The 23,166-nt window shown below is 34.5% G+C and overlaps 1 protein-coding gene across 1 annotated transcript in view; it reads right to left on the bottom strand.

Moving 5' to 3' along the window:
* The window catches only part of ATRNL1 (attractin like 1), a 536,524-nt gene that overhangs the window by 387,952 nt on the left and 125,406 nt on the right, over positions 1 to 23,166 (bottom strand). The window contains exons 15-18 of the mRNA XM_072870268.1: positions 21,805 to 21,986; positions 10,378 to 10,591; positions 8,133 to 8,321; positions 3,277 to 3,495 (exon numbers count right to left, since the gene is read on the bottom strand). Of these exons, the coding sequence (XP_072726369.1) occupies positions 3,277 to 3,495; positions 8,133 to 8,321; positions 10,378 to 10,591; positions 21,805 to 21,986 (804 nt within the window). The remainder of the gene's footprint in view (positions 1 to 3,276; positions 3,496 to 8,132; positions 8,322 to 10,377; positions 10,592 to 21,804; positions 21,987 to 23,166) is intronic.

Genomic DNA, 23,166 nt, shown 5'->3' with positions numbered 1-23,166 from the left:
CATTAAATGACTTAAAGCAAATATTAAAAAAAAAAAATGTGGCCCAATAAACCAAAAGTAAAAACAACGCATTAAATAGGTGTTCCATTGAAGTAAAGTAAGATTGCCTGATTAAGACTGTATCGTAATGTAGGGAAAATGTTTCATTCTGATATTCTCTAACTAGTAGGTCATTGATCTATAATTTTTCTATTCTTTCTAATGCTTAGCTTTGTATTTATTTATTTTGGTGTTATTTAAAAGATAAATGAAAGCAACCTTAATTAATCAATTTTTTTATTGTGAATTTTAGCGTGCTGCAAGTCATATTACCTGGTCATATATAATAGCTCAGTTATTACACTTTGTTAAAGCAAAGAAAATGGAAGAGATTTTAAAATCAAATTAAATTTTATATATACACAATAATAACCAATACAATCTACAACTGACATGGCATACCCTTTAAAAATGATATTATATATTTGCTGATTTTCCTAAAAATATGTATCTCATTGAGAAAAGTGAAAAGCCAGAAGAACTGCACAATTCAACAACTTTCTGCGATACAGACGAGTGCAATCAAACTGGAGACATCAGTATTAAATAATTAAAAAAAAATAAAATAACGAGATGCTGTAACAATCATTTAAATAAGAACTAGGAGTTAAATTTTAAAAAGTCATTTTTTCTTAAGTGATTTTAATGTACATTACTGGCAGCAACAGGGTAATTTTCCTCACATATACAAATGTGATTTAGCTGAATCTTCAGTGGGGCTGCCCTGGAGATAAGCAATTAATATGTCTAATGTGCTTTTGACCTCTGTGGTGGTGCTGACAAATGTTAATAACTATAGTTTTAAGAAATACTTAATACCAGGAAAAAATATATAAAAAACATGTCTGCCTTACGTATCAATCTAGTGTAAAGATACATCAACCAGTTTTAAATAAACTGGTTAGAACCAATTCACACTGCTTTAAAGACAAACTTGGGCTTGCATTCTACCTAAACTGCTCTTCTCGTGAGAGGAAATCCCAACACTATTTATTTTTCTTCCCTTTTTTTTTTAATATATGATATTTGCAATTTTATTTATAACAACAGTTTGGTTAAAATACAAATCTGATGAAAAAATAAAAATTTATTCATATCAAAAGAAATATTACGACAGCTGCTTTGAGGAATATTGATTTCAAAATGACCAGTAACAAAAAGAAACAATTTTTATGCTACCTGTTGGATACTAGTTTCAAAAATTTGAAAAAACAGAAAATGAGAATGAGTTTAAAATACTTATCAACAACACAATTGCCCAGAGGCACTATAAAAAGCATGAATATGAACTACAAGGAAAACTAAGTGCATACATGAATGAACATGAATGGTTTAGCCAACTATTCATCAATGTGGCAGAACAATCTTCAAAGTACATGTTATAACCTATTTATTTTTATTTTCATCCAAACAAGAAACTGTTCAGTAAGTTTATATATATTTAGTATCAATTCTATCTTATTTCAAGTACATCAAATGATTGCTGTGCTAAGAATAATAAATTGTGTTAGTATAATGCATTACAGATAATATTTTAAGAAAATGAAAACAAAAGCTTAGGAACAGAACCTACAGGCTATAGCAATCAAAATGAAATTTCACATCAATTGAAATTTTAATTCTATGAGTTCTGTAGGATTTGCCTCAAACTCACAGAACTAGTGGGTTTTTAAACTAAAGTGGAACTTCAGTAAATTCTTGGTCAGAACATACAACAGATACAGAATTTTATCCATGAAGAATAAATATTAAACAAATAAGGTGATTAAATCTTTTAACTCAAAATTTTAGACAAGCAATATATATATATATATCTCTCTATATATATCTCTCCATTACAGTTTCACCAGTGGTAGGTACTATGTATTGCAGTGGAAGTCTAACAACGCACTTATCAACATACCTGTATTTTAACATACAGAGTAAGTACTGAAGTTTCCATAAAATGCAATGTCATTCTATTGTTTCCAGAAATTTACTAGAGGCTTCTTTGTCCAGGAAATGGTATTAGATGGTTTGGAGTTTTTTGGTTTTAACTTAGAACATTTGCCAGTGTTCACTTGGTTTTACATTTCACCTCACTATTCTAAAACTTAAGAAAAATCTACTCTGTACCTATGTATTTTTAAAAAAAAGTTACCAAAATTAAACTTTCTTGAGATTCTGCTTTCTAAATGATATAGTGATATAGATACACACACACACATATATATATGTATATAAAAACACGCATATATATGCATACACACACACACACAGAGAATATGCTGATGAAAAAAAGTACCCAGGAGAGCAAACAAACATAGCTGCATGTACCCATAAAAGTTTTGATCCTAGAGAAGCTCCAGCATCCAAATTTATCAGCAGTAGGAACGCTTGCTGGAAAAATAACTTCAGCACAATTACACCTTTTATTCTAAAAATAGTTTTCAAGCTGTCTTTTAAAATGTATTATTTATTGTAAATTACCACTGGAGGTCTGTCAAACTCCCCAGTGTGCTTTTCATTTGCCTGCACTACTACACCGCTGCAACAACACTGCTTTCAGGGTTTGAGTATTTCCATACAGGAGGCTGTACCAGCTCAGCTTCCGCTGTCTTAAAGCGCCTGATGTCTTGCTTACTTTTCCAATGAACTTAAAAATTTAAAATACTATAATCAGATTGGTATGGCTTAAATTTAGAGTTCAGAGATTCTCTGTAAGATTATAAAAGCATACATTCTATTGACTCGAAATGTCTAAAAGGGAGACTGGAGGCACAGCTCAGATATTTGGCAGCCCCCCATGCTCACAGCCAGCCAGAGTTCTGCATGAACAGCGGGGACGCAGGAAGTCCCTGCTCCTGGCCATCAGCAGTTGCCTACAGATAATTTCTCCCCAGCTGCACTCTTCTTTGATGGATACAGAAGCCAGAAGTAAGCAAAAGCTGAAGCAAATCCATATAATTGGATTGGAAAAAGTAGAAGGTAGGATGGGTGAAAACTTATTTACAAATAAATGGCAATCTTGTTAAACTATTTGCATCAAATTTCACATGTGAACCTGCATGACAGTGAGCACGTTTGTGTTCAGTAGACAGAGACTAACAAACTATATACTTAGGAAATATTTTAGAAAAACAAATCTCTCGTGCAAATGTTATTGGTATGACTCAAAATAATGATGTTAATTTGGCACGCTTAAACAGAGAAACATCTCTTATTTCATCCATAAGAAAGAATGGAAGCCGACCTTACCTGGACACTGGATAAAAGACCACTCATAATTTTTCTCTTTTGGACAAAGGCTAGCATCGAGCACCATTTCATTAGAGTGCATGCCAACGCGCTTCATTGGGCCTCTTGATGATCCTTCCAGACATTGCCCTTTTCCAGTGTTACTGGGATCGTTACACCATCCACACCCGGGCTGTTCCAAACAGTGTCCGCAGGTCCTCAGTCCAGAGCAGTTTTGAGCTTTATTACATAGAATACAATATTAATGCAAGGAGTTTCTTTGGTTTGGGTTTTAGTTTGGGTTTTTGGTTGTTTGCTTTTTGTTTTTTGTTTTTTTAAATAAGATGCTAGGATTTTACAACAGTTGATGAAGAAACAATTATGCATTTCTATTTCCCTGTGCAAATTAAAAAATTTCAGTAACCTTAGTAAGAATTTCTGTTTTCTTTAAAAGTTGTACTTCTTCAGGGATCACAAAATACACAGCAGGTGTTTGTTACACCACAATGCAACAACAAAGATTTCAAATAAACAAAGATAATGAGGCAGAACAATAATATTACATTATGGGATGTCTATATTACTAATTTTATTCACATAAACAGTCCTTCCAGCAAAAACTCTAGAGTTCATGACAAGGTCAATAATCCAAATTAAGAGTTATAATAATAATAATAATTAAAAAATTGTGATAATTCAAATTCAAACCAAAAATTTGGGTACGAAGTATCCCAGGATCACACATGAGTATTAATCTATAAACATGACTTACTCTTCTTATATAGAACTTTTGAAACAAGCTAGCATACTATACATCTTTCCAAAAAAAGGATTCTTAAGCTACAAATCATCATTCTATCCCGTTTAATTGAACTATATCTTAAGAGTCTTGTCTGTTAATCAGGTTTCATTTTTTAATTTGCATACTAAAAATCAAATCTCCTTCTAGTTCTTTTATACTTTACTCTTTATTTAAATAATTTAATTTCTCATAGAAATGGTCATCTTCATATTTTAAGAAATCTGTTTAGAACCAAATAAAATTCATATTCTGAAGTTACTGCCATTTCTTATTAATAACAAATTAACAATTTAGTATCTTCAGGAACACCATTAGAGTTCACAAGTTTATTTGAGCTTTTTCTGCTACATCTTAAATTTTTTAAATTAATGCTGTAACACTGAATCAAATTAACATCAGAATCACTTGAACATTGATCTCTATGGGTCCCTGTCTCTTCTCACATTAACTTTGTAGACACTAAAAAAATTTTAAAAGCATACATGAACTTCAGGAAGATCCTACCAGGAAGCCAGAAATAGTCTACATTTCTTTTTAAAAAGAAAGTATTTTAAAGGTTTGTGGGGTTTTTTTGGAGGACACTCACATGGCTTCTACATGAGTGTAACCTCTCAATTTGGCTCAGCTGCAGCCAGGACACTATATCCAACTAATGTTCCCAGCTACGTGGACCCCTCTACTCCATAAAAACAATACTTGAATCCACACTATAAAGGCTATACTAAGCAGAACAATTTCATTTCTAATTAAATAAACTGACAGCAGAATAAAACTAGCTACTCTGACCTCAGCAACTATTAACATTGTTTAAAAGTAATGAAAGTTGTCAGAGAAAAAAATACTCCAGTAGTCTAAAGATACATGCAGATAGCAAGAAAACAGGCAGTTAAGAATCTGAAGAGCTCACTTTTAAGAGCTCACTTAAAAGGACTTTAACAGTGCAGAAAGCTGGAGCATGAACTCTTGTATGATTAGACTTGGAAGAATCCAAATAGGAGGAAATGTTTCAAATATCCCAAATATGGAAAAAGGGGGGGGGGGGAGGGGGGGAGGAAAGGAGCTCAACTGTTCTTGGAAATCAACGTCAATCATGTGACACAATTTAGTTTTAAACCAAACCTCATCAGATCTGAAGCTGAATGATACAAATTTTGTTTTCTGAATACATTAGAAGATCAGCAGAAAAATAAAGACCACCATCCTGTACTGGCTGGCTTGCCCTTTCAGAGATGCACTGTAAATGATCCAAACAATTCTCATGCTGCTATTTTATAAAGCTAGGAGAAAACAGCTGGGAAGTATCAGCTGCACTATCTTCATGGAAGACAAAATAGAATAAAAAGTGAAAATCCTCAGATATTCTCTGTAGTGGCATTCAGCTGAAAAACTGAAAGCTCACTGAGAAGTTATTGTTTATGGAAGAAGGGGATATTCAAGTAGAAGGTTTTTTTCTTTGAAATTCTAGAGGTGGTCCAAGATTGTTCAACTGTCAGCTATTCCATCAAAAGTCATAATGGATGGAAGATGTGAGGAAGAGTGGAATGCAACTTTTTGGCAAGCAGGTATTAAAATGACAAAATGTCACCAATAAGACAGCGTTCTTCATTTTAATTCCAAGTTGTGAAAATAAATGTGAAGTTCTCAGTTGTTATATTTTTTCTTATAAATCACACATGCTTGTGTGAAGTTTTTTTTCATTCAGAGCAAAACATCCAAAAACTCAGAAATCAGTCATTCAGAATAAAAATAAAATTTAAAAAGGGGATTTTTTTTTAAAGGTATAGTTACATTCCATTCTTCAAGTAAGTAGAAACACGACCCCGCCTTGATAAGGGAATCCACTTAATACTTCATTTCCTCAGCAGCAATAAGGATATATCTACCTAATAAAACTTTCAAGTCATTTAGACTGAAACAATGTCTGAACCATTTGGACATTCATTTTCTTGTTTAAATACAAAATATCTAATGCTTTAAACTCTGAAAAAAAAAACCTGCTTACAGACACGGGATCTTGTTTTTCAATTTGCTGAATAGAAAATACATTTTCATACAAAATTGCCTTTACATAAGGATTAAGTGGTATAGAGCGAATCCCATTTGACTTATTTAATATAAACTTTTACATACCTGACAAAAATGGCAATTAAATTAAAAACAATTTTTTGTGCTCCCCAAACAAAATTAATCTGCATGATGTGCAAATACTACACAAACACAAAAACAGAATTAAAAGTTCAGGCTGAGATAATATATGCTATTTTAAAAAGCTAAGCATCATTCATGTGGCATTCTGTCTATTTTATCTCCAAATTTTCAACCTACTTATCTTCTGCCACAACTCATTATCAATATTTTATAAGTTGCAAAATTGATTCCTTATAGGAGTGGACAAAAGTTCAGTGAACTGTTATGAGAGAAACCTTTACATAATTACTGTATTATTAATTCCAAATATATGGGACAAGAGATTAACTGTTCCTATTATTTCTTTGTTCTTAGACCAAATGTGGGTTGATGGCGGGGTTTAAAGGACATAAGGAGACAAGAAACATGTAAACCTTACTTCTAGTCCACATTGAACCTGGACACTAGAACCTAGATTAATATCTGAAATATAATAAGCATAAAAATTTACCAGAACAGGTCAACGTTGTACTGATTCATTATATTTTATGATTACTAAGGATGAAGAAGGAATCTCTATTAAGTTAGGAATACAGGCTCTGCAGGTTCCACTATCCTTGGCCAGTTTTACCTGAAAGAAAAATTTTCCTATACCTTATTTTCTTTTAACCAAGATATATGTAGTGGCCTGGCACATGCAGCCATTCTTCTTTCCTAAGATTAGAATAGGTCAATGGTTCCTATTACAGATATGGCAGGACCTTATTTTACTTAATATTTTCCTGAGGCTTAGGTGAAAGCAAGTAACTACCTTCTGTATTTGCATGCATAATCTATTAAGTCGAATCATGATCTAATTATGACCCTAAAGCAAGTTGCTTCTTGTTGGACAACATCATCAATCCTGCCACAACATACCCAGAAATAAATTGTTCCAGAGATACTGATATCAAAAGACCCTTATGGAGAGGGAAAGGAAGTTGCAAGTAACTAGAAAAACACTCTCACAAAGAGCAGTAACGAGAGTTCAACAGTACACTTCAGAAGTCCTATATATTAAGTTTGGATTGGAGTCCTTTACAGATAGGAAATATTTTAATCAAATCTTGAAGGACAGTAAAAATACTAAGAACTAGTCTTCTGTGGGATGGCAACTGAGGAATTTTTCTAAATAAATCATGACCGAGACAAGAATCTAAAGCACCAGGCAGCTTGCTCCAGCATCTCCATGAATTATGGCACCAATATACACTGGAACTGCATGGTGCTGAACTTAACAAGGTCCAGCCACTACAGACTTGGGAAGAAGTAGCTTTAGCTGAACAGTATACTTAAAGGTACATTGAGTAGGTTTCTTATTCGCCTAGAGATGCATTGCATCAATTTCTGATTAAATATGCTTCCAAAGGGGACATCTGGCGAGTACCTTTGCTGCTTGACACAGAACTCACCTGCCTTGTTTTTAACTTTGCATGCTAGGAAAATGTATTTCTTTGGATCTACTGACAAAATAAATCAGAATCTTAAAAACTCTGAATTCAGCTCATCTCCTTTTTTTAATAACTAGATGTGGTATAAGTCTAAGGTCTGCATATTTCTCTAGTTTTAACAGTATTTTGTTCCAACTCATGGCCATTATTTGACACACTACTGCTGGTCGCAAATAACCACGGTGGTTTTTCTTTATCTGAAAATAATAAACACTTTTTACTATTTTTTTTAACAGACTAAATATGTTTCATCATAAAAGAATTACCAATATTTTATCTGTATCTAGAAAATGCACACACAGTACTGGCTGCTCACATTAGTAGCTATATAACATGATTCATCTGAAAATATTTTTATCTTTAGTGAATGTGCTGAATCCTATTCATATAGATGCTCTTTTGAGTGGAAAAAATACAACAGTATATTTAATAGGATGAATGTTCATTAAGATACTCACGAGAGCATGTGGCAGTTTGCCATTCTAGACACTGTCCATACGGGAAGGAGATTATATAGGCGTTTGAGTCAACGCATCGTTTTGTACTGCTACACCACATACATTCCATGCCATTACTCGTGCAGTTAGAACATGTTGTTCGCAGGGAGCATGGCTTTTTGCAGGGTCTGGCATTCTGGTTGGGACTAACTGGAAAAGAACCACAAACATTTATAATTTTGAACACAAGTACAATCTCCTTTTTCTTTCATCATACGTTCCATTACAAAAATCCTTGTAAAAGTGAAAGCGGTTGCTTCCTTAATTAGCTGTAAATAATTTAGTCCAACTTACAGTGCAGCATATAAATACAATAATATTTTATAAAAATTATTAAGTAATAATCAGCATGAGTCATACTAGAGCTCTAAAAGAGTCCATTTAAAAATTTTCACAGCACTTTTATCTATATACTGAAATAGTAAATTTAGTATTCATTGCCTGGTAATGTCAGCTTAGTTACTTGCACATACATGACATAAAATAAGTCTCAAACTTTTATAGCAAGTACAGTAGAGTTCTGGGTCTATTGTTCTCATTAGTTTAACAGGGTATAAGCAACAAATATTCTACTTATGACTTATCCCCTAAAATTCTGCCTTATAGTGTACATATGAAAGTCACTAGAATCCAAAGGGAAAGTAACAAAAGAACCACTGTTCAATGCAAAACAGATTTGGTTGGGGTTTTTTTTTGTTGTTGTTGGTTGGGTTTTCAGTTTTATTTGGTTTTCTCTACTAGAGATCACATTTTGAATAGGTTAGTGGTGTATGTCATCTCAAAAAGCTGTAACACACAAAAAGAACTTGTATACCCTAACACCTGATTTTTGCTTTGATTTCAAATAAAACTGTAAAGTGTGCAAGAACAAGAGTACAGTAATTCTTAGGTAGGAACACAAAAGTATGGGTAGCACTATATTTTCCATACAGAAGCGCCTTGTGAAACATCGGGATTAAGCCCTCCTATTTATTGCCATGTTTTTGTATATTATTGACTCATATTCAACAAAGCCAAGTTCTCAAGACATTCTTCATCTGCTAATATAGTATGCCAAATTACTTAACCAAGGCTGTTCCTGGATTTGACCTACCATGTACGTATTCAAGCTGTGGTTTGCAATTAATAAAAAATACAAAGAAAAAACTAACAACAATCAGCTGAACTATAAAAATATTCTCATAAGGCTGAAATCCTTTGACTTCTGAAGCACCTCAAGATAAAAAAAAAAAACCTAAAACAAGACACCAGTAACAGATGCATATAATATTGATCTAATTGTAAAATACTGCATCTTAATGTCATTTCTATCCCACCTAGTGTATCCTTTACATTTTGAGATGTCTCTTCCATTGTGACTATATCTTTTACTATTCCAAGAAACATCTGGTACATGATTAACTACTAACTCAAAATTAAGAACAGTGTGAAAGACGACATTTATAGGAAATATAGATGGCAGTAGGAGCAATAGTATAATATATACTTTGCACTTACATTACTGTTTGGAATTGCTTATAAGAAAATAAAGGATTTTATTTTGGTTATGCAAGTTAGCAACTCTGACAATTTCACAGCAAAACCATCTGATTGATAGGCAGTATTCCCAACACACCAACAATGCAGCTATTTTCCAGTTTTGCACAGACAACGCACAAAAATCTGAAGGGGAAACTTAAAGAACGTCATGTGCTCAACCTCACAGCCACAAAGAGAAACATAGGACAACCGGAGCATGAAAATGCTAATTTGAACTGTCAAGTGACTATTTGCCACAGAAATCTTTGCACACAAACCTAAAAGATGGAAACAATAATTTTGGTTTTGTTAGCCTTTTAGACCATTAAAATGTTCATTGATGTTCAGAGAGATTCAGAAAGAAAACATCAGCCTTGTTGAACACCTCCATAGACATTTTCATGCTACAATCACTGTTGTCACTGACTACTACTGATTTAGAGACAACTTATAAGACTTCTGGTGTAATGCAAACTAAGCCATGTAAACTAATTCACAAATAAATATTTACTGCTTTAGGAATATTGTTTGTTTTCTAGATTAAAACTCCTTATTTTTCAAAAAATAAAAAACTTTTTTTTTTAATTATTTAATCCAAATTGTCAAAAAATCCCTCTTAACCAAATGAAAACCCAAACAGTTTGATAATCATGACAGTAACAGTAACTGAGTATAAGAGATTGCTTACCGACAGGTTTTTCACACACAAGACCATCTGCCATTGCAGTGCATGGATTCGCTTTCAGACCTGCCACCTCTGCTCTTTCTAGATATGCACAGAAGCCAGAGTCATTTGGCTCTCCAGGAAGCCACTGCAGAGTTGTATTTGTAAAAGGAGACATGTCATCCCATCCCCAGTAGGAGATGTTGATCTTGCGTAAACCCACCCAAGGCGAAATTTTCTATGAATCAGAATGAAACAAATGTGAGATAATTAGTTAAAATGTTGGGCTTTTGTTTTTCGGTGGGGTTTTTTTGTTAAAACATTTCAAAGAATAGCTCAGCAGCAACAGCCTCACATTTTGAGAGAATTCACCACGTTCTTTTCTCACTTTATTGTCTCATCAGTCATTGTCCATGCAGTTTTTATCTTAATTGTTCTATCTTGCTGACACCCCCTCAAAAAACAAAACAAAACAACCAAAAAACCCCACCCACTATATGTTTCTGTTCTACTAAAAATCTGTGTTTGTTCTGTTGAAAGCCAATTCAGATTACTATTATTTGATACAGAGTCAGAAACCAGGCCAAATGGTCATAATGAAATTGTTGGTTTTTTTTTTTTCCAGTGGCTACTATACTGATTACTGATTGCTAGGCCAATGTGTACTTACAATGTGTACTTATGGACACATAAGTTAACACCAATTCACAGAAATCAAAGTTCAGGAAAAAACAGGATAAATATTCCATCCTCTAAAATCTGTATTGCGGATACTGATCAACATCTTTAGGCAATTCAGAGACAGAGATGAAAGTGGCACATCCACAACTCCAATGCCATTTATTGAAATTGTATTCAATGTGTATTTTTGATTTATGAGATATTAAAAGACTAGTCTAGAAAACATAAAAAGCATTAATTCTCAAAAAGATTTAAGATGTATCAGTAAAATTACATCACACAAATTCTACTCATTTTTATCATTTTGTCTTTATACAATTACCAAGAGAGAAAGCAGATTTTGAGGAATAAAGGTCTTTGCCTGCTCCAGGATAAATCTACACACATTTCTTGCTCCTATCACTGTAAAAATCTGAAGATACTGAAAACAAACATATTTCCTCATGTAATCTCTGTGCAGGCAGTTTTCATTAACCCCAGTTTAAATATAAGGAACAGAGCTATAAAGAGACCATAGGCTGTGACAGGTATGTGGTGGTGGGTGAATACCAGAGATCCAAACAACACAGCTATCTGCAGCAGGCAAAGGACAGATGTTTTCAGCTCCAAAAGAGAGATGTTGATCTGATTGTGAATTAGGTTCTCAACTGATTTAATTTACAAGCCAAGGTACATAAAACACTATAATATACCTAAAGGGAACCTGTCGCAGTTCAAGATCTATGTGGTATTTCACAAGCGAACCAGGAGTCACTGCCATCATCTCTCAGAGGGATCTTTCATCTTTGATCTCACATCTTTCTTTGGCCACTAAGGTTTAATACATGACTGAAAAACCTTTCAGAGCTCTTAAATCTACACCTGATCAGAGCATTCCTCTTTTTCCCTTGCCTCATTAGACCAAACTGAAATATGAAGGATTATTAATTTTGTTTCAGAAATACCAGTGATAATTACTTTTTTAAAAAAATCAGTAGGCAGATAATCAGTACTCCTGATCTCCCTAAAATGTAGTCCCTATGCTCTCTTCTTCTTCTGTCCTATCAGTTGGGAGCATGATCAAACAAAAATTGCTACAGCAACTAACAGACTTACAGATGCAAGAACAGACTTAAATAAACCAGAAAATGACTAAGAAATGTTCCGTTTCGTAAGCAGTGATGCACTCTCGGAGACTCCTGAACAGCAATGAGAACATCCAGTAAAAATGCCACCACCCACTCTTCCGTCTTATTTCTTTATTTACTTCATAATTTCATTGCTACTTCAGGTGACCAACTTTCCAGGTGTCTGTGAGAGCTCCCATGTTCTGGATACTAGAAAGAACATGATGTAAGCAGTAAAAGCAGAACTTGAGCATCTGGAAAGTGGTAGATAATACATCTGTTGTCTTATTTGTTTTTTAGTTGCCTGGATTGCTGTATATGTATGTGGTCCACATGCATCAGAAAACCTTAGATATTTATGCATGTCACTAGACATCTTTCTGTAGAATGCTAAGCATGCACACCAGGCACGTATAAAAAATGTCAGGGGCTTAGGCAGGATAAATTGCTGACAAACACAGACCTAAAACAACCCTAAATGCCTACTTTGGGGCTGAGGAATTCTAGCGAAGAGAACCTTCAACATATTACTGACTGTTTCGATTGCACTGCCAAATAATTTGGCCTCAGCATCAGTATATAGAAAACAGAGATCCTATTCCAGCTATGGTGAAAAGCACGTCAGGCCAATAATGAATACTGACAGTGCAGCAGTGACATTTGGAGAGAAATTCTTCTATTTGAGTAGGAGAGTGTCTCAAAACCCCTTTAATGATGACAAAGTCCCAGGGAGGATCATGAAAGCCAGAGCAGTCTTAGGGGATAAAAGCAGCACCCCTGAAATGAAAGACTTCTATCAAAAGCAACACATACTATAGTCATCATCATTCTTGATAGCTGTAATATCTGGACAACTTATAGTCATCGTGTCAAATATCTCAAATTCCATATGTACCATCTTTGGCTCTTTGCTAGTGTAACACAGCAAAATACAGACCTGAACGCTGATTAGCATGCTATCAAATACACACCATTGAAGCTACCGCCTTGCAGGCTCACTTATGCTGCTCTGGGCATGTTGTTAGGATGCCAAAAACAGATTATCCAAAACATTTTTTTTAATGTCTGATTAAAATATGGTAAATAGCTGAGAAGTAGGCCACCAAAGTGCTCCAAGGACATGCTTAAAGCACATATTCAATTATGTGGCGTTAATTCCATGATGTGGTGGACTACAGCTGAAGACTGCTGGCGATAGCAGAGATTGCATGTTGACATCACCAAAGCTTATCAGCAAAAATGAGTGCTGCTGCACTGCACAAAAGCCAACAGAAAAAAAAAATAGTGAATAGAGAATTCAGGAAGTTCCACCTGTGACACCTGCAGCCACCAGCGTGCTGTGACTATCAAACTAATTTCTTCACAAAAAAAAAGCATAAATCTAGTCCTTATCTCCCAAATTGATGAAAGGTTCAGTCATAATAGCTGGGATTCTCAAAGTACTTGAAGCAACTGAGCGACTTCAAAGGTGCCGAATGAGAATGCCAATTCAGTTTCTTCTTCAGGCTTAAGAAATAATGCGAGTTAAACACCCTTCAGTTGAACTCTATGGTTGTTTCATTTAATGCAAAATGAATGCAGGAAACTGATGCCTTTGCTTCAAATATCTTGCCGAAGATGCTTCTGAAGAGACCCAGACAGGAAGGAAACCAGACTGCCTGTTCTTTGTACCCAGAACTCATTGATATAAGATTCTAGTTTCCAGGCCGCTTGAAAAAATATTGTTATCAAACCAGGTGGGTGAAAAATACAGTACAAATCAACTCTTTGCTTCAGAAAAATACTTGCTGACATGAAATCAGCCTCTAATATGTCTAAATTTTTCTTCTCAAAATATCAGCTTCTTTATTGGTAGGTCAGACAATCTTTGCTCAGTATGTAAGTGGGAAGAAAGTTATTCTTTAGATAGTTCTGAAGACTTGTTCTTTCTTCCTCAAGGCCTTGATGACTGTATACTTTCAAGATGCCCAAAACCCACAACTGAGAAACCCATCCTATCCTCACTGTATTTGGCACTAAGTTGTTCAGATTCAGAGTTGAAGAGGAACCTGCAACTCAATCAGAATCAGTTCCTCTTCTATTTGAGGAAGGAGGAAAAGCTCCAACACACGTGAATGAGTACACATGTGAACATGTACATATGAAAGAACTTGTCAGTAAACAATGAGATTACCTAGTTCAGAAAATCATTCTTATTCAAGACACCTTTGTTTCACCACACCAGGGCTGTCCTGCTGCTTAGCTTCCTACTAGGGAGCCAGACAACAGGTGAGCAGAAATGTACTGAAACTTTTTCTAAGTGTTTTGACTGTGCCTATCTTGGTTCTTCAAGCTGACTATTATAGTATCTAATGTATGTCACAATTTTCCTGGGTGCTTTAAAGTAGTCCACCCTTGCTGGAGTTGCCAGTCCACTGTGGACAGAAGTCAATGGGAACTCCAAAAGCATGTGGCTCCTACCATTACTAGAATTTTCCTTTCATGCCAAATGCATGATCATCATGTGTTGCACTGGTAAGGAGGCAGCAAGGTCTTCTGGAGACCTTCACTGTCTGAGCTCAGCAGGACCCAGCTCTTGTCTCCTAGCAGAATCTGATTTCAGCAAGGCTGATATCTTTTGCTAGAAGCTAAAGATTTTATCAGAGCTACCTCCTCCTTCATTGCTCCAAAATAGAAAGGGGAGTGTTTGCTGTCTCTAGAGAAGGTGTAAGAATTCCTTAATGCAAAGTACACTCTGCAATGCCATAGCTTTAAGAAAAGAATGGACAATCTAGTCCAACTTGGGACTATATCTAGCTTTGCTCATTTAGAAGCCAAACAAAGGGTACAGCTCCGCTTTATAGCTGCTAGTACCTAGAAACTTGGTAAAAATTGTGGTCATTCTGCCCTCCCATCTCTTGATTAACAAAGCACTAGCAGGCAAGCAGGGTGGAAGCAGACATTGCTATTCATAAAGATTTCAGTCTCACAGAGAGGCAGAGTAAAAGGGATGTCCCTTCAGATGTTACATGCACATATGCACAAACATACAAAGACAGACCAGTGAATTTTCAGTGACACAATGCATACCAAAAATCCACAAGGAAAATGTATTACTCATGTTCTATTTATACTCAGCTCTACCACTCTTCCATGAACATGGAACAATAAGACAGGTGATATCTCCTAATTCTTCGTTGACATTATAAAACCTAAAATTATTTCAACTGAAATTATTTTCTAGCTAGCTGAAGTTAATTGTCATGTTTGTTTTAATAAAGTTCATTTTAATCAAGCAAAATAAAATATCTTAACAGTTGGAAAAATTTAGTAATTAAAATAACAGCACTTCATATTTTTAGACATTAGCTATCAAAATACTTCTTTATTTGATGTCTTCACTTCCCTAACACTTGAGCCTTATTATCTGCTACTACTGCTATTAATAAGTAATGGAAAAGCTTCTGTTTAGCACTGACATGAGACTAACCATTTGCTTTGAATCATAATCTTAACTTTGCATCTCTTAACCATGATTCTCAATTGTATCTAGGGAATGAACTTCTATTTATGCCTCTAAAATTTTTTAACTTTTAAATACCATTATCTTTTTAACTAATGATTTATCATTTCTTTGGACATCAGCGCTGAACATTTTTATTCCCATTTAAAATCATTAAGAGCTAAAAGCTGTATTTCATCTACATCATGATACATCCATAAAAAGTCACCAAAACAAATAATAGCTTTTTGACTAAATAACACAGATAATTATTCTTCACAAGATTTAGGAATTATTTCAATTACATTATAGATTTCTACATGAAATGGTGAAGTTCATAAAACTTTGCCTTAATTTTTCCTTTGTGTGGGAAGAGGAAAGGATAGGGAGGAAATTGTGGCTCATAGGAGCAAATATGAATTCCAATATACTATTTTTCTATTTTTATTCAACATGCATAGGCCAGAATTGTTTAAACATGATTGTAGAATACCACTGCTCATATTCTGGCTGTTCATATTGAGACAATTTTTTTCTGGAATACTATCACTCACCATATTCTGAAAAATTATGTATACTTTCAAGTGTTTTAGTGGAGAATTTTTTAAAAAATTAGGCTCCGAGGCATATCTATGAAAACTCCTATTATACATTAGATACAATTAATTTTAAAACAACATCAACAACCACCAAGCTTATCAGTAAAAAAGTTATCAGGGGGAAAAAAAAAAAAAAAGAGTGAGGAAAATACCCAGAAATGATCACAGTAAAATTCTACAGTGAAACAAAGCAATGCAATACACAGCAGGTGGCCAAATCCATCTTGGCAAAGCTTGTAATGGGCCTGACTAACGTTGCACTGGAGAATGCAATCAAATATATCCTGAGAACTACTCCATAGCTTTATCCCACTACACAATTTAAAATTTAGAACCATTCTCTAGAATATGTTTCTCCTCTCACCTATTTCTTTCTAGGCCAGTTTTTAGAACTCACAACCCATCTTAGAAGCCATATACTTGTGCTTGAAATGCAGCTAGTCACAGTTTATCTGTTTTTATAGAACAATCTTTTATAACACTGATAACAAGTTGCCAAAAACCCTTTTAAGTGAGAAATCAATCTTTATATTAAGTTAGAAAAAAGATTTAGGAATTATTAAATTCTGAGACAATTTGCTGGACAGGGCTTTATTTTCATCTGACAGAACAGCAAAATTGCAATCATACGATGCATACCAATAGAACATCATTCTGTACTTACATCTACAGTCCTATTTAATTGATCGTAAGGCAAGTTTTTAGCCATTACAGGAATTTATTAAAAACTAATCACTAACAACTTCAAAAATGTGCTCTTCTCTTATTCTAAACCACCCAATTTTAATTTTATTTTATGTAGTAATTATGGAACTACGTTAGAAAGGAAAGTTGTGTAACCTTAACTAGAGAGATGATACTTCATGTTAAATCCACTGTTTACTCCGAAAATTTAAGTCAGACTAAGTTGCTTTGAGATCTACAGTGAATCTGATCATTTGTAGTCATGATACATTTTTCAGGCACTACTGCTGCCTCAGCGCTAATTTAATGAGGGCTGAATAATTTACAGATGAGTGAAGTGAGCAAGTCTACCTTTACTGAATAGCCAATTACTACTGAGGCTCAAAATTCTCCTCTGTTTCTTAATTATGCAAATTTCTAAGGAATTATATATCTCTTTCAGAAATTTATCCCCACCTTTATTTAAATTCCTTTCATTTTGGATCTTAAATTGTCCTGGAAGTGTATGATACACTTCTGACTCATTTTCTAATGTGTGCATCACAATGTGTTATTACCAAACTTCAACAAACTTTTCAAGAATCATTTGAATTCCTTGATTTCTAGGAACATAGTTGCCCTAGGAAGAAACATTCAATTAAACTTTGAAAATACAGTGGCCCCTTAGTGCTCACATTTCCACAACATTCACAGTTTTGAGAAGGGCTTGCAGTTAGTTTGCCTCTTTTCTGCATCATTATGAACAAAAAAACCTGCTTGCTGAAAATAAGAGCTATACGAAGAGAAACCATCCATTCTATTTACTACCTCATTGCTTGGTTTCTATTCTTAACTATGCATCAATTCTAACTATGCTAAATACCTACACATTTCATATTTTGTAAATATTTACCCAGTGAATGACACCTTATAAGCAGTGGAAGCAAGCTTCATGGTTTTTAAGTGTCTCAGTATCTGTTAAACACAACTGATGAAATCTAGATGTAAGGCATAGTAGGGGTCACGTATTAGGTCATAAGAACACTTATTTCTCCTAGTCTTTTCAAATTTTGCTATTGTGGCATTGGTTAAAAAGCCACATAAAACGTGGCGAACAGAAAAGACTCCAACTTCCTCAATTTCCGTCTCCAGAGATTATAGCTAGTATTCCAGTGTGACTTTGGTTTAGATACCCTTGAGTTTTCTTCTTTATAGGGGACAGTTTTTTTGGAAATTCAGGTTCTCTTCTCAGGCATCCCAAGTGAGATGAGCTCCCCACTTCCTGAAAGTAGGAAGACAGTTGAACAAGAAGTGAACAAATGGGCAGTCAATGCAACAACTCCAATAGGGAGACATAGTCCTGAAATAATTTATTAGACTTCCAAAACCACAACAGTAAAGTGGGACTAATACAGAAAAAAAGAAATGTCAGCTTCTCTACAGCCAAACATATGATAAAACCATAAAAACATACAGCCCTCTGAGAATACTTTGAGCTAACAAGGAATAACACCGCCATGCAAAGCTCACTAATTAACTGCAACCTACACGCAAGTGTAATTTATAAAGGATGCTTAGCCCTGAGAACAGTAAGTTAAAGGAAAAGTTGCAAAGTTTATATAATGAAATGCATTGTTTAAAACTGTTCTCATCTTTGTTTATGCTTACTACACCAAAACTAATTCTTCTCAGAATTTATTGCATGCTAACAAGAAAATTATTATTTTTAGTTAAATCCCACAGTTGTAAGCAAACTCCCAAGAGAATTAATTGCACTTTTAAATGAGTATACAACATTTGAATATTAGCAGGAACAATTAATTAACCTCATATTGCTGTTTAACCTACTTTGCAGAAAACCTTGAATCTTCCCTTTCATAATATTTTGCTTACTAGGTCAATAAAACAGCATATAAGAAAAAGTATCAAGTGTCATTTTGCTTTAGTACAGAAATCTGAAGTCTATCCATTGTGTTTACTTTGGTATTTGCTTAAGGAATTTCATTTATTTTCAAGGAAAAATACAAATTAGATTTTAAATTATTGGTGACAGTTTTAGAATATATCTGCAAATTCAACAGTGTTTTGACTTCATACTACAAAAGGTCTTTGTTTTGTCCCTTTCTTTAGTACCAAATGAACCTTATCCTTTAAAAGGAGGCAATGTATTGATTTCCAGTTTAGTATTGGAATTAAGAGAAATTATTGATACACAATGAGGTCTGGACAGGGTGTGGAGACCATGGCAGCCTCCTCCCTCTGAATCTTTCCAAAGCATCTATGTTTTGTATTATTCTAAACATGATGAAGAAATTGTCCTAAATTTGTCCCAGAACACTGACTTTGTGTATTAGAAAACAATCTACAAAGTCCCACATCGTTTCTATGAACAATAAAGAATTCTTAAGTCCTTCCAGGCTGTAGCATTTGTTGACACTATTTTAACAGTTTGTAAAATACACAACAGTTACCAAAGTTGTTATTCTTTTCTTAGTATAAGAATATCAAATGAAACAGAGACAAAAACAGATCCCTATTCTTATTTCCAAATGTTGCTCTGACACACTCACTAATCCTGAAAGCTTTTGTTTCACATAGGCGAAAGATTTTAAAGCCTTTGATATCAACCACACAAGTCAAACTCCACCACAGATAATACAGATTAAAGGTATGGTGTTCACCTTGCAGTTGCTCTGACTACATTTGTGAACTCCACGTCACCACCTGTTACAAAACCAAGCTATCTAAAATGAAATCTCACTCCTTAAATCATTATGATTGCAGTTTGAGAGGAAAAGGCAGACAAAAGAAAATCAAGACGTTTCAGAGAGCCTCTGTCACACCTGATAAGACATTTAGGCTGTCTCACACAGAATAAATGTAACTGGACAGACAGATACAAATGAAAAAAATTTTTTTTTTCCTAAATGCCACTGAAAACACCAGGATAAGTCATGGTAGCATTTCATTAGAGATTCTGATAACTAAATGATCATTTAATCCAAGATATACTTTTAAAGTGCATATGTTTGTCTACAATTGCATAAACTATATATGAGGTATCTCAAATTTACATCACCACATTGGCTCAGGACATACTTCATTTAAATAAAGATATGCTCAGCAGGATGTCACCTTGTAGAAGTTCTAAGCTCTGAAATGTAAGAAAAATCTAGCTTCCAAACACTACAAAAAAGCTATTTCTCATCTACACCTCAAGCCAGTCAGGTAATATCAGTCATATCAATCCTCTATCACACACTATTAGATCTGAAGGCCTCCTGTGCAGTATTTTAATAGGAATCGGGGGGGGGGGGGGCAAGGTGGCAAAATAAATAACTAGATAAATCATTGCCATTTGTGATTTTGTTATTTTGTTATTTTGGTTTCAATTACATTTTCAACATTATCTCATATCAAAGAGCGGACAGACAGAATGTGTTTCAAGACTGCAGTAAGTACACTATCACGGGAGATCTTCTGACATAGAGGAATTACTTCTCTCTCTCCTTTATTAGCAAATAATAGAAAATACATGTCTTACTAGGAAAAAAACTTTGCTCTGTCCAGGTCCTACATTTATTGGGAAAAAAAACCCAAAAACTTAAGTACATAACCTATGTTTGCCTCTCCTCCTTGAAATGGAACACTAAAAAGGATAACATAGAATATTTTGATTCACAGTATACAGCCCTAAACTCTTGCATTCAGATTTAGTATAACACAAAGGCGATCCTTAACAGCCATTTCCTTTGTACGCATCTCAATTCACCTGCAACATAACAACTTTGCAAATTGCATACTAGCTTGATATAAGCTTTAATTATTATTCATAATTATCTTTCATTTTCCTGTAACTGTAAAATCCTAAGTTACTTAAAAATTAGGGGGTTTATACAGACAAGAACCGCTGCATGTTCTACAAGCCAAAATACACACTTTTAAAAATGTTCTTTGCTAAGATGAACCGATTTGCTTGTAAGGGAATCTTATTCTGCTAAGACATCCTGCCTGCGTGTACCCTGTGGGGTTTGACATCTTTCGAGCATACATGTATTTCACATACGTGTATCAATGATGTGGGTAGGCTTTCCAACAGTTTAAACAACACAGCAATCAGTATTTGAACATTTAACTGCTAAAAAACTGAACCTGACCACCCATGGACAGGTAATTAATCTTCAACTTCCCTTCTCTTGTCCCACAGTTAACTAGTTAATATGGATCACTTTCCTAAGGAATATTCTGATGGCAGCTTCCTGTATCTGCCAGAGGCATGTAAGAGTTTTCAGCCCTCTCCCTCCCCCACCATTATCACAGAAAGCTAATTAGCTCCTGGCTCATTCCGGTGTGCAGGGAATTTCCACATGCTTCACATACTAGTACAGCTTCTCTGTGACTTTTTGATCCCACATCCCAGTTATATAGGGAGCTCGGGTTTTCCAGAGAAGTACACATCTTTAGTACCTCCCTGTCCTCAACTGCTTGCAGCCTAGCTATTCACTACCCAAAAACAATCCTGGGAGCAGTTTTATGGACACTGATGTGAGAGTCAGGATTTTTTTTCTCTGTTACAGTAAAAATTATTTTGTCTTGTTTTGATTCCTGCTGTCACAGTGTATTGAAAAGGGCTGGGATTTCCCAGATCAGTGTTCTAGCCATTCTCTCGAGTCACATTTTGAAAGTAAACAGTAACTTGTAACAGTTAAATCTGATATGGAGAAACACTTGGGAACTGCTGCGTCATTAGCTTTAAACATGAGATTTCCTTACTATCCTACACATCACTTATATCAGTCTTTAGCACCACGCTACATTTCTTTGAAGGCATAAACTTTCCTCTCTTTGGACAAATCCCTAAAATAGATTTCTCAAAGCAAATTTAATTCACATAAGCATCAATTACAGTTACTCAAGTTACCTGAAGTGTATACTTCTGTATTTCATCCAGAACAAATTCCACTTCTTTTGAGGTTGTTAATGAGGCAAGATTCCCACTTAAATTGTAGCAATACAGTTTGGCATTGTCATAGCTTTCACGACTAGAATTTATGCGGAGGCAGGCATCTCCAATATGACTCCATCCTTCCCCACACAGATGAGCTAGTGTAAAAAGCGTACGATTAAAGCTGATTTGAAAAAACTTTTAAAAAACCTAAGGGAGTCTGAATTTTGTCTTCCTGAGATCATAACTCAAAATACATCCAACACTCAATTTCCCTTTTCATGTCATGTAAATTCTAAAACATCAAGTAGTATCATATTGAATAGTGTATTTTTATGAAAAGAAACTTTTAACAACTTATAAAATATTTATAAGGTATATGCTAAGTTTCAGTGTAACAATATCGTTATGACACTATTTCTTCCCTGTATTCAGATTAGAGCACAACTAAATATTAACAATTAGATTACGTACATAATTAATAGTGCTTTAACCAATCACTTTACCTAAATGTTATGTAAATTTCAAAATCCGAAAGCAACTGTCCTAGAATTGAGATCACAACTTTACCCTGCCTTTGCTTTATCATCATATCTTTGCATTTAGATTTGCCTACATACAAATGCAATCAGAACGATAGAAAATTCAGATAACATCTTAGAAAATATTTCCTCTTCACCATATTTCAGCATTACTCAGATAACTATTAAAAAGATTAGTAATTCAGAGCAACTGTCATAGTTAATCTTTACAAAGATTACGCAAATGCAGTTTTAAACCACACAGAATAAATTGATTAAAGTTATTTAATGAATAATCTCTGTGAAAAAAACCTGTGTTCAATAACTTCATCTGGACATAAAGATCAAATGGAAAAGGTTCTGATATCTAACTGCATATATGTAGTTATGAATATGAATTACAGAATAAATATTATTTCAGAATGTTAACAGTCACCTTCTGAGAATATTTTATATTAGCATTTTAATATTCACTGCTTTCATAGTATTACCAACATTAGACAATCAAGAAACTAGATCTTGGGCTCTATCTGCACAGGAAAATTGAAGTATAATTGAAGTATAACTTATAAGATAAAACCCCAGCTAGAAAAAGTAACAGTGTCAGTGAATATGTAACAGTAAAGGATTCAGTATGGCAATTCAGCTCTGCACTCAGTGATCCCCACAGGCTAGAACTCATCACTGGCTTGTGGAGAGGTACATGCCATTATGCCTTCACTAATATTATTATATCTCCTAACAAGATTAAAGGTAGCACTGATATATCAATCAGTGATGTAATTACTTCTGTGTTCACCTGCACAGGCATGGTCAG

This window comes from Ciconia boyciana, chromosome 8 (assembly GCF_034638445.1).
Source record: "Ciconia boyciana chromosome 8, ASM3463844v1, whole genome shotgun sequence".
Lineage (NCBI taxonomy): Eukaryota > Metazoa > Chordata > Aves > Ciconiiformes > Ciconiidae > Ciconia > Ciconia boyciana.
Note: the sequence above shows the minus strand (reverse complement) of the source record. Positions and strands in the feature narration are given on the sequence as shown.